Source organism: Eucyclogobius newberryi, unplaced genomic scaffold (assembly GCF_026437365.1).
Source record: "Eucyclogobius newberryi isolate DKJ021-1_F unplaced genomic scaffold, fEucNew1.0.hap1 SCAF_15, whole genome shotgun sequence".
NCBI classification, from domain to species: Eukaryota; Metazoa; Chordata; class Actinopteri; order Gobiiformes; family Gobiidae; genus Eucyclogobius; species Eucyclogobius newberryi.
In genome coordinates, this window is record NW_027315779.1 from 730,403 (window position 1) to 747,235 (window position 16,833).

The window sequence follows — 16,833 nt, forward strand, 5'->3', positions numbered from 1 at the left end:
ATGAGTAAATACATAATAATAAAAAAATATTCAAATAAATAAATGTTTCTCCCTCTTTCTTCTTCTTCTCATATTTTGTCACGTTGTTGTTGTTGTTTTATGGCGGTTGGCATCCGAGTGTTGCATTACCGCCAGACTTTATTCCTCAGACTGGTACAACTTGATTTAGACTTTATTCTTTAGACTCCTCCCTCTTTTCCTGGACATAAGCTCCGCCTTCTCTTTGAACTCTCACCTCCTCAGAGTCGTTTCCCTGAAGCGTGAACCGGGTCACGAGCTTCACACTCGTGACCTTCTGCAAACACAAAGTCTTCTGGCGGCGTCTTTGGTGTCGATAACGCAAACGCTGCAGATCTTACAATCGATTTCAAAGGCGCACGATCGTGTGATTTTTATCTATGCGTCCGTCGCTTGCTCGTCGCCATGGAGATGTTCACGATTTGCTCGGAATGTTTCACAGTGTGGCATCAAACGGCCCAGTTGCGCGCCAAATCCGCGGAGAATGCGTGTCTTTTCCGAGCGATTTCGTTGGCGTAGATGCGCATGTAATAGACTTAATGTAAGATGAGTTTAATGCTCTGCTGTGGAACATTCCAGAAAAGTGACACAGTGCACCTTTAGTGTGGCCGCAGGTTAATATAATGTATTTCACTGCAGGCAATAGTGGTTTAGATAGTATTTTATTCGTCAGTCGCTTGTTTTTCCGAGTTGTGACGTTGCAATATGTAATTATGTATGAAATGTTGTGGTGTGAATTGGGAGATGCAGATGAATAGATTTGACATATTTTATTATTATTATTATTATTATTATTATTATTATTATTATTATTATTATTATTATTATTATTATTATTATTATTATTATTATTATTATTATTATTATTATTATTATTATTATTATAGGAACACTTCTCTCACTTGTGAACCACTGCTCTACCTCTGAAGTCTGTCTCTATAACAAATACAATATAATTTTTCCTTTACTCATTTACTCTTTATTTCTAATCAGGTTTTGTTTTGGACAGACTTGAATTAGGCTTATGGAAAGTGTGGAAAGTCGTATACTATGTCCATGTAGTACTACTGGTGTATGTGAAAGAGTGCGTTTGTGAGGGTGAGACAATGGAAGGAAATGATCCCAGGGGTGATAAAAAAAACAACAACAACATAATGATAAAAAATAATAATATTAAAAAATGAAATAAAAATAATGACATGCACTGTCCTAAGCAAATAAAACAAATATTAATACTACTAGTTTTCAATATAGAAACTCATTTGAGAAAGTGTCGATACTATAACAAATGCACATGCAGGAGAAAATGTGACCTTTCCTGAACAGTTTTAAAAAGGTTTATACTTTATAACTAGTCCAAGAAAACATAACAAAGTATTCGTTTGTGTGGGAAATCTCTGTATATTAAAATATATCAAAATTGGTGTCGCCATATTGACCAAAAATCTCTTCTAAATAAGGAATATCTTATCTTATCTTAAATGTGAAACGTCTGTAAAATATCACCTCATTTGAAAGTTTCTAAGCTCTTTTGTAGTATTTTTTTTTATTATTCAGATGTTGGATAGCTTCTCAAACAACATTCACAATACTCTCTAAATGTCGATATATTACCCATAAGCCTTCTTGGTATTAAAAAGGCACAAAAACGCCACAAAAGTCGTTCCTTGGATGACAGAATCTGATGTTGACATTTGGCCGCCTGGATCGTGGCTTTAGGACCGGTCCAACCTGCTTTTCTCAGTCTCTCCTCCGGCGACGCTCTCGGCTCCCGTCTTTCGTCACGATCAAGACGACCTCGCGGCGTGGCAGAGGTCGGAGGTGAAAGGTCACCGCGCGTACATTCCTCTGAAGGGAGTCGTGTTTGTGAAACGGGTACTGTAAACGTGGAGGCAGGGCCAGTTTGTTGACTTTAACACGGGGACGGGCCCCTTTACGTGGCTCATTTAAGACTTTTATTTGCACTTTTTGAGCGTTGTATATCCGTTCCTGCCAGTAAACCTTTGTTCTAAAAGTACAATATTGTTAAAAAACACCTGTTGAATTGCAAAAATTGAATAGAACAAACGACAAATGTCACAGAATAAATTTTAATGCCTAAAATATAGAGTTTCCTTGCTTAAGGTTTTTTTCTTAAAGTCGTCAGAAGAAAATAGTGGATGGTTTTGCATAAAAACTGTTTGGATTCTTTAGTTTAAGAAAAAGGAAAAACGTTGCCCTTTTTGTGAAACATTATATTTGAATTCACATGTTAAAGGTGGTATGGACGATTTTTTTCTGCAATTTTTTTTAATCATATTTCCTCGTGGCGTGGATAAATCATTTGTCCTGCCACGTATCAATCATAAAACGCACCTATCGCTCACCTGCAGCCGCGTGCGGTTCTTCCCCACGTTTCCGCGTGCCTAAGCGCATGGATCTATCATAATATAGTTCCCTCAGTGTACGGGGCAAAATGAAGACGGAGAAAGACAGTTCGAGCTGAAGCAGAAGTGGACAGAAATCTACGGGAGACGAGAGATGCGATGCGCACGTGTGTGTTGTATCAGTCCGCACGGGGGAGTGGCATGTGCACGGGGGAGTGGCATGTGCACGGGGGAGTGGCATGTGCACGGGGGAGTGGCATGTGCACGGGGGAGTGGCATGCGCACGGGGGAGTGGCATGTGCACGGGGGCGTGGCATGTGCACTTCCGCCTGCGTTCTCAAATCGCCGAAAAATTGTCCATTGCGCCTTTAAGTTTGGTCAAATTTTCCCACCGTATTTTCCGGACTATAAGCACCTTTTTTCATAGTTTTGGCCGGGGTGCAACTTATATTTATACTTCTATACTTATACTCCGGAGCGACTTAAATGTGATATTATTTATTATTTTCACACTTGCAACTGCATTTCATACTCCAGTGCGGCTTATATATGTTGTTTTTTTTTTCTCTATTATGCATTTTTTGGCTGGTTCGACTTATACTCCGGAAAATACGGTAAATGGATGCCTTTAGAACTTTCTTTAATTGTTTTAGAATGGTCTTGATCACATGGTAATAAGAATCTACTGTAATCTTTTTGTTTTTTTTAGTCCTCATTGTGATTTCAAAGTTCTTTTCAAGCTTTTTCTTATTTTTTAAGTTGAAATGTTAGTGTCAAACTAGTAACAAACTCATTCAACTCATGTCTATTCCTTTATGATGAGTCTTAAAAACACAAATGGAACAAGAGATGAGACTCACACAGGAGAAAACAAAGCTCATTTTCCTCACGTTTGTACAATCGTACAATGTGGCTTTTTCCTCTCGATTATGCATTTTTTGGCTGGTGTGACCTATAAATGATTAATAGATAATAACGGGTCAAATATATACGTCTCTTTTTTTATATTTGTTGTCTTTTCTACTCAAACGCGCCTGTTCACGAGGCGAGCGCTCGTTGGGCCCTCAGTCGACAGGGGCAGTAAAAGTGACATTATTTACACGCTCTAAGAGAAAGTGTCGTGGAAGCGAAAGGCCGGGGCCGCACCAGTCGGGTCGTGTTGACTCAGTTCGCGCCCGTAAATGGGTCAATAGCATCTGCTTTACAGGCGTCCACTGCTAAACTGAACGGCGGGTCGTTGACTTCACGACCCCGAACGAGTTCAGGGTAGACGGACGTTTGACGCTACGAAGCAGATAGGAAAAGAATGGAGATGTTTTAGAATATAAACACAATACAATCATGTACGTTTTCAATCAAAAATATAGTTTAATTAATGATTCTTTGGGTAATAATTAGATTGTTCTTGGGAAAGGGCAGTGCATTGCAATTAATTTGATTTTAATCCACATTTGGGTCGAAACGATTGATCACATCTAATCAAATAGTGAAATTATCGTCTAATAATGTTTTTTTGAACAATACACAGACTCCAGATTGTGTTAAGTGCTGGGAGAGAAGGTGTTGTGACTGAAACAGAAAAGTATTTAGCCCAAAATGGCACATGTTTTTGTCTTTTAAATATCATCAAACTGACACAAATCGCACATAGTTCAGGACTGGAAATGGTGTTGTTTTGTCAAGTGGTTTCTGTCTGACTCGTGTGAAGACATGTGACTTTTCCTGACCCTTTGTGCCTATAGCTCGAAATACTTGTATTTCTGTGATCTTTATCCAACAGATTAGTTATTGTAAGTGTGTATCCACCTGTGAATGTAGAACAAACTCATACACACCAACTTAAAATGTAAATTACTACTAAAGACGCATCACAAGAGAATCAAAATGGCAATGTACCGTATTTTCTGGACTATAAGTCTTCACTTGCTCTACCTCTGGAGTTTGTGGAGTTGTTTAGAAGTGACACAAAGGAAGAAGAATTCAATGGATTTAGTGATTTGGGGTCAAACTGATGCTTTGGTAAACTTGTTAGCATGTTCTTTATGCTATAGTTATCTGAATAACTGTTCATATGTTACGTTAACATACCAGACACTTACCACAGTTCTGTCTGTGCCTCATGTAGCTGAAGGTGTTAGCATTAGCATACGTCATGTAGCTGAAGGTGTTAGCGTTAGCATACGTCATGTAGCTGAAGGTGTTAGCGTTGGCATACGTCATGTAGCTGAAGGTGTTAGCGTTAGCATACGTCATGTAGCTGAAGGTGTTAGCATTAGCATACGTCATGTAGCTGAAGGTATTAGCGTCAGCATACGTCATGTAGCTGAAGGTGTTAGCATTAGCATACGTCATGTAGCTGAAGGTATTAGCGTCAGCAACCTATTCACCAGGTTCTGTTATTTTAGATTTAATTTCAAGATTAAATGTCTGTTCTTTATCTGATTTGATCAAACAAATTTCCCCCAAAAATGCGACTTATACTCCAATGTGACTTATATGTTTTTTTCTTCTCTATTATGCATTTTTTGGCTGGTGCGACTTATAGTCCGGAAAATACGGTAGTTTAGACTTGCGAACATGTTCTGAAATGCATGAGTATTTTAATCAAGCAAGTCAGATTTCAGGCTTCCCTTAAAAGTTAAACCTCCTGGACATTCGTAAAACCTGCTATTCCAAAAGTCTAATCCTAATGACGGTCGGACTAATGGCCCAACTCTCAGGTAATCAGTCTATCAGTCATCGCAGTCGGCAAACCTCACGGTCCGGTCTGCGTTCGGGTTCATACAACCGGTGCCCGTTCCGCCCGGTCAAAGAGCTGCATTAGCGGTGTGCGTTTCCGTGGCGTCGCATAATCCCGCCGCACTTAACCTTCTTAAAGAGCCGAGTCACTGACGAGGAGGCGCGGGGGGCCAGGCCTGAGAGGGTTCGAGCGAGGTGAGGCGAGACGACGGGCCCCGAGCGGCCTCTTCCGTCTCCACGACGACGCACCTCGACAAGTGGCGCCAGTGTTAGTGTGACTGTGCGACCTGTGCTCGATCGCAGGATGCAGGGGAAGCGTTTCGTTCCGTTTCATTCCGTTTTGAACAGTTGGCTGAATTTTTTTCTTACACTACAAATGGATACGTCAATGCTAGGACTTCAAGATGTTTCACAATCGAATCAAAATCACATTAATTCATTGTTAGTTGAGTGCAACCCTAATCTTTTAGAACAGCTTTTTCAGACTGTGAAAGAAAACCGGGACGGACCACTCGAGCAGAGCCAATCAGAGCGCTGCATCCGGCTCTTACTTCCTGGTTGAGAAGGAAAAAAAAACCTTTGTTATTAGCTGCAGAAAGCGTTACGTTTTCCCGTTTTGACACTGAGAACTCCTTTTACAATTTACTCTTTGGGATAAAACACAAAATTCAATAATTTTACAAACAGAAAAGTCAGGTTTCTTCAGCTTTAAGTTATGTCTTCTGACTGTAAATAACAACAACAACAACGTATAAAACCTACGACTGTTTTGACTTCTACAAACATGTTTAGCAGTTTATTACTGAATCCAACAATTCAAATACGTGACGTGGCTGCACAAAAAGTAGTTCGCATAATCTTCTTTTACTCTAAATAAAAGGCAAACGATTCGTCATTTAGCCTTGAGCATATTTTAGGTTGTAGAAAATGTCAACCGTGACCGCTAAAATGATAGTTTTGGAATAGCGTGAATGGAGCCGTGTTTGTAAATGGTGTTTCCCATCGAGATGAAGATAGACTAAACATATACTTACGATTCTGGCGTTGCATTTGAGTGTTTTGTCTAAAGAACTGAATAGCAGGTAAAATGAGAACGATAATAGACTTTCTTGGCCTGGAAACTCAACAAATATGATAATTGTCTTTTTTTTTATTTAATTTTTTTTCTTCATCAAAACATGGAAGAAAAAAAGCTCAACAACAACATTACATTAAGAGAAGAGGGAATACAATAAAAGCACAACAAAACGGGGAAACAATTGATAAAATAAAAAATAAACACACAGATAATTGTCTTAGGGCCATATTAAGGTTTTGGTGCCCTACTGCAAAATAGAAAAAATATGTGTTTTTAAAAATCTATTCATGAAATTGCAATAATTGTTCTAATCAATTCCCAAAAAACTGTTGAAAGACGCATGTCCGATTGGTTTGTCGACTGAAGGGGACGATGCACTACAACAGCGCTATTTATAATGAAATGTAGAAAATCTTGTCGATATAAAAGACAGATTCACAATTCACTCCCAAATCTGTAGCTAATTAGTCAATCCAAACACAGCCACAAAGCCACACGTGTCTTTTAAAGCATTCTTTCTGCTTTAAATTACAATAATAAGTCTGTTCTGCCTTGCGTTCATGTCTTTTAGCTTCCTGTTTGTAGGTGATACTTGGACTTTTGCCCATTCAAAAAAGACAACATTTCGTTTTGAAGTGTTGATTGCTACGGCGACGGTGCTGGATTGAAACCCGTGGATAGTTTAGTCACTCAGTGGAAATTGCACATTTATTTACCTTTTTTACCCCGAAACTAGCATACTTTTATTTTTGTGTGCATCCCTTTGTTGCCGATGGAGACATGAACGGGCATCTGACGTAAAAGCGAGTCGTATAGATGCCGATGATGCTTCGGTGCAAACCTCGCGTCTGTCCGACATATGGGGCACACCACCGCGAGGCGTTCCCGTTTACTTCCTGTTTTGTTTGCGCTCAGGAATGTGCCGGAGCGTAAACACTGGCACACGTTGGCCCGCCTCCCCCGGCTGCTCGTGCCAGGGGCCGGGCTCCAGATGGCATCGCCACGTCCAGGTCGGTAGGTGGGTCGGTAGGTGGGTCGGTAGGTGGGTAGGTAGGTGGGTGGGTAGGTGGGTGGGTAGGTGGGTCGGTGGGTGGTTAGCGTTAGTCGTTTTCCGCCCCAAAGTTTAGGGAGTGAATGTGAAAAAGCAGTCGCGACGCTGTTGCATTTTGTCTCGTCTTGTCACACTTATAAAACTACAACACAAACTAGAAGTAGAACAACTAGATATACATTTTAGAAGATGCTGGAAAATAAAAAAAAACTACGTACCGTATTTTCCGGACTATACATTGCACAGTTTTTCAAAATTTTGGCCGGGGTGTGACTTTTTGTTATACTTATACTTATATACTTATACTCTGGAGCGACTTATATGTGATATTATGTGTTATTTTCACACTTGCAACCGCATTTCATCCTCCAGTGCGACTTATACATGTTTTTTTCTTCTCTATTATGCATTTTTTGGCTGGTGCGACTTATACTCCGGAAAATACGGTAAATTGATGCCTTTAGAACTTTCTGTAATTGTTGTAGAATGGTCTTGATCACATGGTAATGCGAATCTACTGTAATCTTTTTGTTTTTTTAGTCCTCATTGAAGTTATTTTAAAGCTTTTTCTTAATATTGAAGTTGAAATTTTAGTGTCAAACTAGTAACAAACTCATTAAACTCATGTCTATTCCTTTATGACGATTCTAAAAACACAAATGGAAGAAGAGATGAGACTCACACAGGAGAAAACAAAGCTCATTTTCCTCACGTTCAGGGCCGGCCCAGCCTATAAGCGAACTAAGCAGCCGCGTAGGGCCCCGAGGCGTTAATAGGGCCCCCAATCTGGCAACACGTCGTATGCGAAGTGCAAGCGCAGCGTGCGCCACTAGTGTAGTAGCGCTGCTGGCGCGGCAGCGCACACAGCGGTAACATATAACACAAACCGCATTTATTTGTAATGACAATCTGGCAACCGAGACACCAAACCTGCGCTGATTGGGCAACTTCATTGTGCGCGAGGAGCTCGAGAGCAAAACATAAACACAACAGAATGTGGTCCCTGCGTGGTCCTCATGTCCAGAGGAATATATCCCCCCGATGCCGAAACACGAAAGAAGAAACTTCTTGACGATGTAAAGAAACTGCAAACTCAACAACACTCTCCAGGTATTGAACTTCTCTTACAAAGAGACGGTTAATGCTGCTGTTTGAAACAACACGATTCTGTCACATTAGTTCGCTCAGGCTGGAGGCGACGAGAGCTCTGCCCCGCGCACAATAATATGTCTGAATGAAAGATAATAAGATTCACATTTACACCAGCCCCGTAGTGTCAGCTGCAGGTGAGGCCGGTGAGGGGCGTCTATGCCCCGGTCACTAAGAGGCGGAGATCCGGTCCGGACGAGCACCGTCTCGTCCAAAACCTCTGATGTGAGACTTTGGAGTGAACAGTGTGCGGCCCCTGTCCCGGGCCCCTGTCCCGGGCCCCTGTCCCCTGTCCCTGTCCCGGGCCCCTGTCCCGGGCCCCTGTGCAGCCTCAGTTAGAGATGAGCGGTTTGAGTTTGCGTCCCTCTCTCTCACATCACCATGTGTGAGATCAATCGTGACTCGTGATGTCTGTTTTACTTTGACTTCTTAAAGTGCAATGAGAGGAACGTAAAGGTTTATGCACGTGAGGTCCATCAGCCAATCACATCGCAGCATTGTTTCACACAGAGGAGTCCAGTGTGTGATGTTCTGATCAGAACAAACATTTATATTGTAATTCACTTTTGATAGAGCAATAAAACATTTCAATTTATTTAAAAAGCATCATTAGACTATTTGTTATAAATTATAATAAATTGATAGTGAAAAATAACCAGACATATTATGATTACGTCTGTTATAGAATAATACTATATATATTTTTATATAAAAGTGGCAAAGTTGCAGAAACGCAGTCGCTTCACTATAGCGAGGTTTGGACCTTCACTTCTCGTTCTGTTCATTCTCTGGGAATAACATGTTTGTTTTATCAGTGTTAATTGTTAATCAAGCAATACTTATGCCATTTGTTTAATTTAATATAACTTGTTTTGTCACTTTGGCAAGAAGGAACAGTTGGGAGCTGTAAAAGATAAATTAGTAAGGATAACTAATACTTTTACATTTTCAGTTAAAATGAATCAATTTGATCATAATTATTTTTCATAGCCAATATTGTATTGAGTAATTAAGTACACTAATCAGCGGAACACCAAGTTGCATTGTGGGATTTAAGTTATCAATATTTGAGCTTGTGAGGTGTTGAGAATAAACTAACTGGAAGCCCTGGAGTTTTGGTGCGCTTTGTTTGCGTTGAAAAAAGTTCCCATATGTGAATTGTTTACTGACAATGGCAATAAAACTGATTCTGATGACGTGGTGAGGGGCCCCCAGAAATTTTTTCGCTTAGGGCCCCCTGAAGGCTTGGGCCGGCCCTGCTCACGTTTGTACAATCCTGTGGCTATTTAATCCGGCAAGATCTAGTGTTCTGATCAAGACCAACGTTTTATTTTTTACTTTTTCCCCCCAGTTTCTATTCCAGTATTGATGGTTTTGACGAGCCCAGTCGCAGTGCTTGTATTCACCATCTCCTTTAATACCTCAGCCCGCTTTTTCTTTCTTGTACCGTCTACGAAGCCCAGTCACGCGACACCAATGGGAGCGCGGAGCCCCGCTTGGCCCCGCCCCTCCGTTTGAAGGCCGGCGGTGCATTCCTGAGCCGCGTTCCTGGTGGAGAAGAATACGCGTCAGAATGCGCGTCCCCCTCGGAGTCACATGATGTTTACAAGTGCATAACCGCCCTGGCTCGCGCTGTCACGTTTGCGCTCCAGAGCTGGAAATATGAGTTTTTGGACAGACCTGCAAAAATACCTCAGAAAGTTAACGCTTTGACACGTTTTTGAGTCGGATGGAGTTGGAAATTGAGTGGAAAACGTAACGAGGCGTCCCCAATCACTACGGATCGCTCTCTTTGTTTTAACGTTTCATAAAAAGGTGCGAAAATGTAAAGAAACAATTATATTCTGCTATTTTTCTGTATATCTTGTGATTGTGTGCATACCGTATTTTCCAGACTATAAGTTGCACCTTTTTTCATAGTTTTGGCCGGGGTGTGACTTATACTTATACTCTGGAGCGACTTATATGTGATATTATTTGTTATTTTCACACTTACAACCGCATTTCATACTCCAGTGCGACTTGTATATGTTTTTTTCTTCTCTTTTATGCATTTTTTGGCTAGTGCGACTTATACTCCGGAAAATACGGTACTTTAGTTTTCAATCCCGCAGCAGCAATGCATTTAAATTTGACTGTTGAACGGATGTAATTTATCGACAAATGATCCATTAACAGACTTTAATTGCTGCCAGTTTAACAGTTTGAGAGCTGATTCTTCTTCTCACTGTGCTACAAACGACCAGGACCACTTTTGTTTTCTGAGTTTTTTTTCCAGATTTTTGGATGTGGCTTTTTTTAGGGGTGTGAAAGTTTGAGAATGTGACTGGGGAACAGGGAGCAATAAAAGAGGTGAAGAATGTCAGGTTGAACTTGGGGACACACCGAGCCTCCAGAGTCACAAACACTGCTGCATTGCATTTTTTTTTTATTTGAGCTTCCCAAAAACAATGTAAAAATGAACCTTGTTATGACTTGTTATCTGTGCCATTTAACACAAATAATATTCAGATTTCTTCCTCCAAAGTCTGACCTCTGCTCAAAACCACATGTTATTGATGGAGGATTGTTTGTGGACTCTCCCGACACGGCAACGAGCTCACACGTGGGACGGGACCCTGTGTTTGGTCTGCCCCCCCCAACACGGCAACGAGCTCACACGTGGGCCGGGACCCTGTGTTTCGTCTGCCCCCCCGACACGGCAACGAGCTCACACGTGGGCCCGGGACCCTGTGTTTGGTCTGCCCCCCCTGACACGGCAACGAGCTCACACGTGGGACGGGACCCTGTGTTGGGTCTGCCCCCCCTACACGGTAACGAGCTCACACGTGGGACGGGACCCTGTGTTGGGTCTGCCCCCCCCCCCCGACACGGTAACGAGCTCACACGTGGGACGGGACCCTGTGTTGGGTCTGCCCCCCCCCCCCGACACGGTAACGAGCTCACACGTGGGCCGGGACCCTGTGTTTGGTCTGCCCCCCCTGACACGGCAACGAGCTCACACGTGGGCCGGGACCCTGTGTTTGGTCTGCCCCCCCTGACACGGTAACGAGCTCACACGTGGGCCGGGACCCTGTGTTTGGTCTGCCCCCCCTGACACGGTAACAAGCTCACACGTGGGACGGGACCCTGTGCTGGGTCTGCCCCCCCTACACGGTAACGAGCTCACACGTGGGACGGGACCCTGTGTTGGGTCTGCCCCCCCCCCCCGACACGGTAACGAGCTCACACGTGGGACGGGACCCTGTGTTGGGTCTGCCCCCCCTCCCCCGACACGGTAACGAGCTCACACGTGGGACGGGACCCTGTGTTGGGTCTGCCCCCCCGACACGGCAACGAGCTCACACGTGGGCCGGGACCCTGTGTTTGGTCTGCCCCCCCGACACGGCAACGAGCTCACACGTGGGCCGGGACCCTGTGTTTGGTCTGCCCCCCCGACACGGCAACGAGCTCACACGTGGGCCGGGACCCTGTGTTTGGTCTGCCCCCCCTGACACGGTAACGAGCTCACACGTGGGCCGGGACCCTGTGTTTGGTCTGCCCCCCCTGACACGGTAACGAGCTCACACGTGGGACGGGACCCTGTGTTTGGTCTGCCCCCCCGACACGGCAACGAGCTCACACGTGGGCCGGGACCCTGTGTTTGGTCTGCCCCCCCTGACACGGTAACGAGCTCACACGTGGGACGGGACCCTGTGTTTGGTCTGCCCCCCCGACACGGCAACGAGCTCACACGTGGGCCGGGACCCTGTGTTTGGTCTGCCCCCCCGACACGGCAACGAGCTCACACGTGGGCCGGGACCCTGTGTTTGGTCTGCCCCCCCTGACACGGTAACGAGCTCACACGTGGGACGGGACCCTGTGTTGGGTCTGCCCCCCCTACACGGTAACGAGCTCACACGTGGGCCGGGACCCTGTGTTTGGTCTGCCCCCCCTGACACGGTAACGAGCTCACACGTGGGACGGGACCCTGTGTTGGGTCTGCCCCCCCTACACGGTAACGAGCTCACACGTGGGCCGGGACCCTGTGTTTGGTCTGCCCCCCCTGACACGGTAACGAGCTCACACGTGGGCCGGGACCCTGTGTTGGGTCTGCCCCCCCTACACGGTAACGAGCTCACACGTGGGCCCGGGACCCTGTGTTTGGTCTGCCCCCCCGACACGGCAACGAGCTCACACGTGGGCCGGGACCCTGTGTTGGGTCTGCCCCCCCCTACACGGTAACGAGCTCACACGTGGGCCCGGGACCCTGTGTTTGGTCTGCCCCCCCGACACGGTAACGAGCTCACACGTGGGACGGGACCCTGTGTTTGGTCTGCCCCCCCGACACGGCAACGAGCTCACACGTGGGCCGGGACCCTGTGTTGGGTCTGCCCCCCCCGACACGGTAACGAGCTCACACGTGGGCCCGGGACCCTGTGTTTGGTCTGCCCCCCCGACACGGCAACGAGCTCACACGTGGGCCTGGTGCACATTCTGCCGTCAGAAAAACCCTGAATGTGATGAACCTCTAGAATCTTACGTCGCCAAACAAGTGCTGTTGCCGTGTCCCTTTTTATGACTGTGATAGATATGACTGCAACAGGAAGGGCATCTGACACAAAACCCACTGCAGGACGTGTTTGCTGTGACGACCTCTGAACCCTAACCTTGTGGAAGAAGCGTTCAATACGTCATAACGCAAATAAATGCTAAACTTTTGGCCGATTCCCAAAGTGGGTTTCACCAGATAATTCCATGATGTAATAATAATTTGAAGGGACTTTTAACCCCGTTATAACATCGTACCCTCATTAAAACGTACCGGGAGATTAATTCACGCTTTGTTTATTCATCTTGCATGCGAGGTCCTCTCCTTCTGAGCCTCAGAAAAACACTTTGTTTCAAATTCTCAGATTTTTTCATGTCAAAAGTAGCAATCCAGAGTTCTCCTGCTGTTTTAAGTCCATACGATTCGTCAAATACTTAAACAGCCATCTTTTGTTTTCTTTCCCAGAGGTAATTCCCTCTTTTGCCAGTTGATGGCGTGCCAACACTTAATCCAGGCGAGGGAGCGGCTGACGACACAACTTGTATTTTAATTATTGTGAAGTTCTAAAACATAAGTATATAAGGCCCAAAGTCAATGGGAGAGGCTCCAGTCACCCGCGACCCCCAACTGGAAAAAGCGGTAGAAAATGAATGAACATTTGATATTCTTTTCGGTCAAATCTGTGTATTATTTCTGCCACTAGGGCTGTGTTTTGTGGGGTCCTGTGGTGTTTTGAGTCTGAAAAGCACCTCCACACCTGTTACATTTCTATAACTCGGCCCATGCGTCGGCCTGTTTTCATTTAAGAAGATTCCCTCTGGCTCTCAACACATGATCTACCTCAAGTCGCTCAGCCGCTTACATCACGATGCACATGTCCGTTTACTACTTCTGCAAAATGTAGTGGGTTATTTTAAGGGTTTTGTGGTCGTTTCTTTTGGGTGTGACGTTTCGCTTCCCTGTTTGAGGGAGAATGCTTAATTATGCTGGAACTTCACATAATAACGCAAACATTCAACATATGGTTCATACTCCTTGTCCAGTATCCAGTTTAGTCATTTCATATTTAGATGGAATTATAGTCTTTGGTTTACGTTCCTGGAATATTGAATACCGTATTTTCTGTATTATAAGATACTCCAGAGTATAAGTTGCACCAGCCAAAACATGCATCATAGAGAAGAAAAAACTATACAAGTCTTATTGGAGTATAAGTCACATTTTTTGGAGGAAATGTATTTGATAAAATCTAAGAACAGACATTTAATCTTGAAATGCAATTTAAAATAACATTAGAGAACATGGTGAATAGGTGTACGTATGCGAACGCTAACACCTTCAGCTACATGACGTATGCTAACGCTAACACCTTCAGCTACATGACGTATGCTAACGCTAACACCTTCAGCTACACGACGTATGCTAACGCTAACACCTTCAGCTACATGACGTATGCTAACGCTAACACCTTCAGCTACATGACGTGTGCTAATGCTAACACCTTCAGCTACATGAGGCACAGACAGAACTGTGGTAAGTGTCTGGTATGTTAGCGTAACATATGAACAGTTATTCAGATAACTATAGCATAAAGAACATGCTAACAAGTTTACCAAAGCATCAGTTTTACCCCAAATCACTAAATCCACTGAATTCTTCTTCCTCTGTGTCACTTCTAAACAACTCCACAAACTCCAGAGGAAGTGCAGATTCTTCTTCTGCGTCGCTCAGAGCCTAGAGCGCCCTCTTGTGGTTGTCAGTGTGAAAATAAGTTAAGTTGATAAGATAAGAAGAAGAAGATAAGTTGCACCCCGGCCAAACTATGAAAAAAATATGTGTGTTCGCAGTGAAATGCCTCTCTGATTTTGAGAAATAATACGTGTTTTTTGATTGTTTTTGTTTTTTCTTAGGCGAAAAACAAAGAGACCGGAGTCCTCGCCGCCGCTAAGGTGATCGAGACCAAGTCGGAGGAGGAGCTGGAGGATTATATGGTGGAAATCGACATTTTGGCCAAATGTGACCATCACTACATCGTCAAACTGCTGGACGCATTTTACCACGAGAACAACCTCTGGGTAAGTGGCACACGGGCACGGACCGATGCTCTTTTGAGCTTTCCTTGTCCGGAATGATGGATAAAGGGAAATTATAGTGACTTTATATAAAATGTGGTGATCTGTTCGACCAAGTTAAAGTGCATATGACAGGTTTTTACCATTTTATGATTTTGACTAATTGGTGTATTTATATGTGTTGTACATATAGTTTTACACCAAGAGTAGTATAGTATTTGTGGAGAAAACATTGGAAAATCTGTGGAAAATGACAGGAAATGACATCACACTAGGGACACTCATTCCAGTTAAAGTTGATGCATAATTTAGACTAAGAAACACATTTTTTGCTCTCATATATTTGTATTTGTCAAATAAGTAAAACAATTTGACATTGGATGAGTTTTTGCCCAGTGTTTGCTGGGAAATGCCCTTGTGTGATGTCATCAACTACAAACAGGAAGTGAAATTATAAACTTAAAGTGCTATTCTGTGTGAAATGTTTAAATATTTTTAGCAAAATTCTAAATATATTTACTTTGATGTATTAGTTTGGTCACGTTGTCAATCAATCGTGAATTAAATTGTGAAGTTTTTTTCACACAATAATCGTAACACTATTTCTAGATTATATATTCATTATATATTTTTCATGCTCTTGTAAATGTAACGTAGGTTTGCATCGGTCTCATTTCACCCTTGATAAACGCACAATCTCCCGCAATATAACAAATACATTTACAGTTTTCCTGCATCGTTGCGAAACCTCAGGAGCGCGCACGCTGACAGAATGACAGATGAGCTCACTCTTTAGCAATGCCGCGCCTCCTCCGCCACAGGAACGCGCATTTTCAGACTTATTTTGCCTTATCTGCTCCGCGCCGTGGGTCAAACTCGCTCCTCGGCTCCGACACGGGCCAAGACACACAGCGGTGACCTCACGCTGCACGTCGACGTCCGACCCAGGAATCACAAAGAGGCCTAAAATAATGCTTGGGTGTGCGTTACTTGGCTCGACGGTTGATTCATTTTTGGTATTAAAATGACATTAAAGCAGTGGTGGAAGGAGTACTACATCGTGTTGAGTACAAGTACAGACATAAAAGTGAAGCAATCGTATAATATTGTATAAAATCAAAGTAAAATACTGAAACACACACTTTTACACGTACTTTTCGAACTATTTTCTCATTGTTCATTGTTTTATGTTGCACCGAATCACCAAAGCAAGTTCCTATGTTATTTCTGTTCATTAGCGATGGCAATAAACCTTTTTCTGATGCTGATTCTGATTGTATTAATGGGTCAAATGTAGTTATCTGGTATAAAGAACAACAAGCGACTCAATAAATGCATTTTACCCTGTCATTTTTGTTGTCAAAGCCGGGATTAGAGCTCAGAACCGTCACGAACATGTCAAAAATACTGTAAACCTTTCCATAAACTCAGCCGATGTCGAGCCTAAAGAAAAAGTACTATCATTTTAAGTCTAGTTACAAAAATCTGTGCAAAGATACCGTACAGATACCTGCTTTCATATGTAGTAAAAAAAAGATAAATTCATAAAAATGTTACTTAACTTCCCACCACTGCATTAGAAACAAACTGAAATAAAAGATACAATACAGCTTTTGCTAAATAATATACAATGTAAACAATGTCTAAAGGTCAAAACGTGGTTATTTGACAATATTTATTTATGAAGGAACGCCAAGTATCGATGCCTAAATGGGACGATCTTGACCTTTCTGTAATCGTTAATATGATCTTGATCCATGGTCATATTTGAAGAAACTGCCATTATTTACTGTCGAACTTATTTTCTGTGATACCCGAGTATTGAAATT

General features: G+C 43.3%; 1 protein-coding gene across 1 annotated transcript in view; it reads left to right on the forward strand.

The window, feature by feature from the left end:
- The window catches only part of stk10 (serine/threonine kinase 10), a 76,441-nt gene that overhangs the window by 12,889 nt on the left and 46,719 nt on the right, over positions 1-16,833 (forward strand). Inside the window, exon 2 of the mRNA XM_072445685.1 lies at positions 14,843-15,007. Coding sequence (XP_072301786.1) covers positions 14,843-15,007 — 165 coding nt within the window. The remainder of the gene's footprint in view (positions 1-14,842; positions 15,008-16,833) is intronic.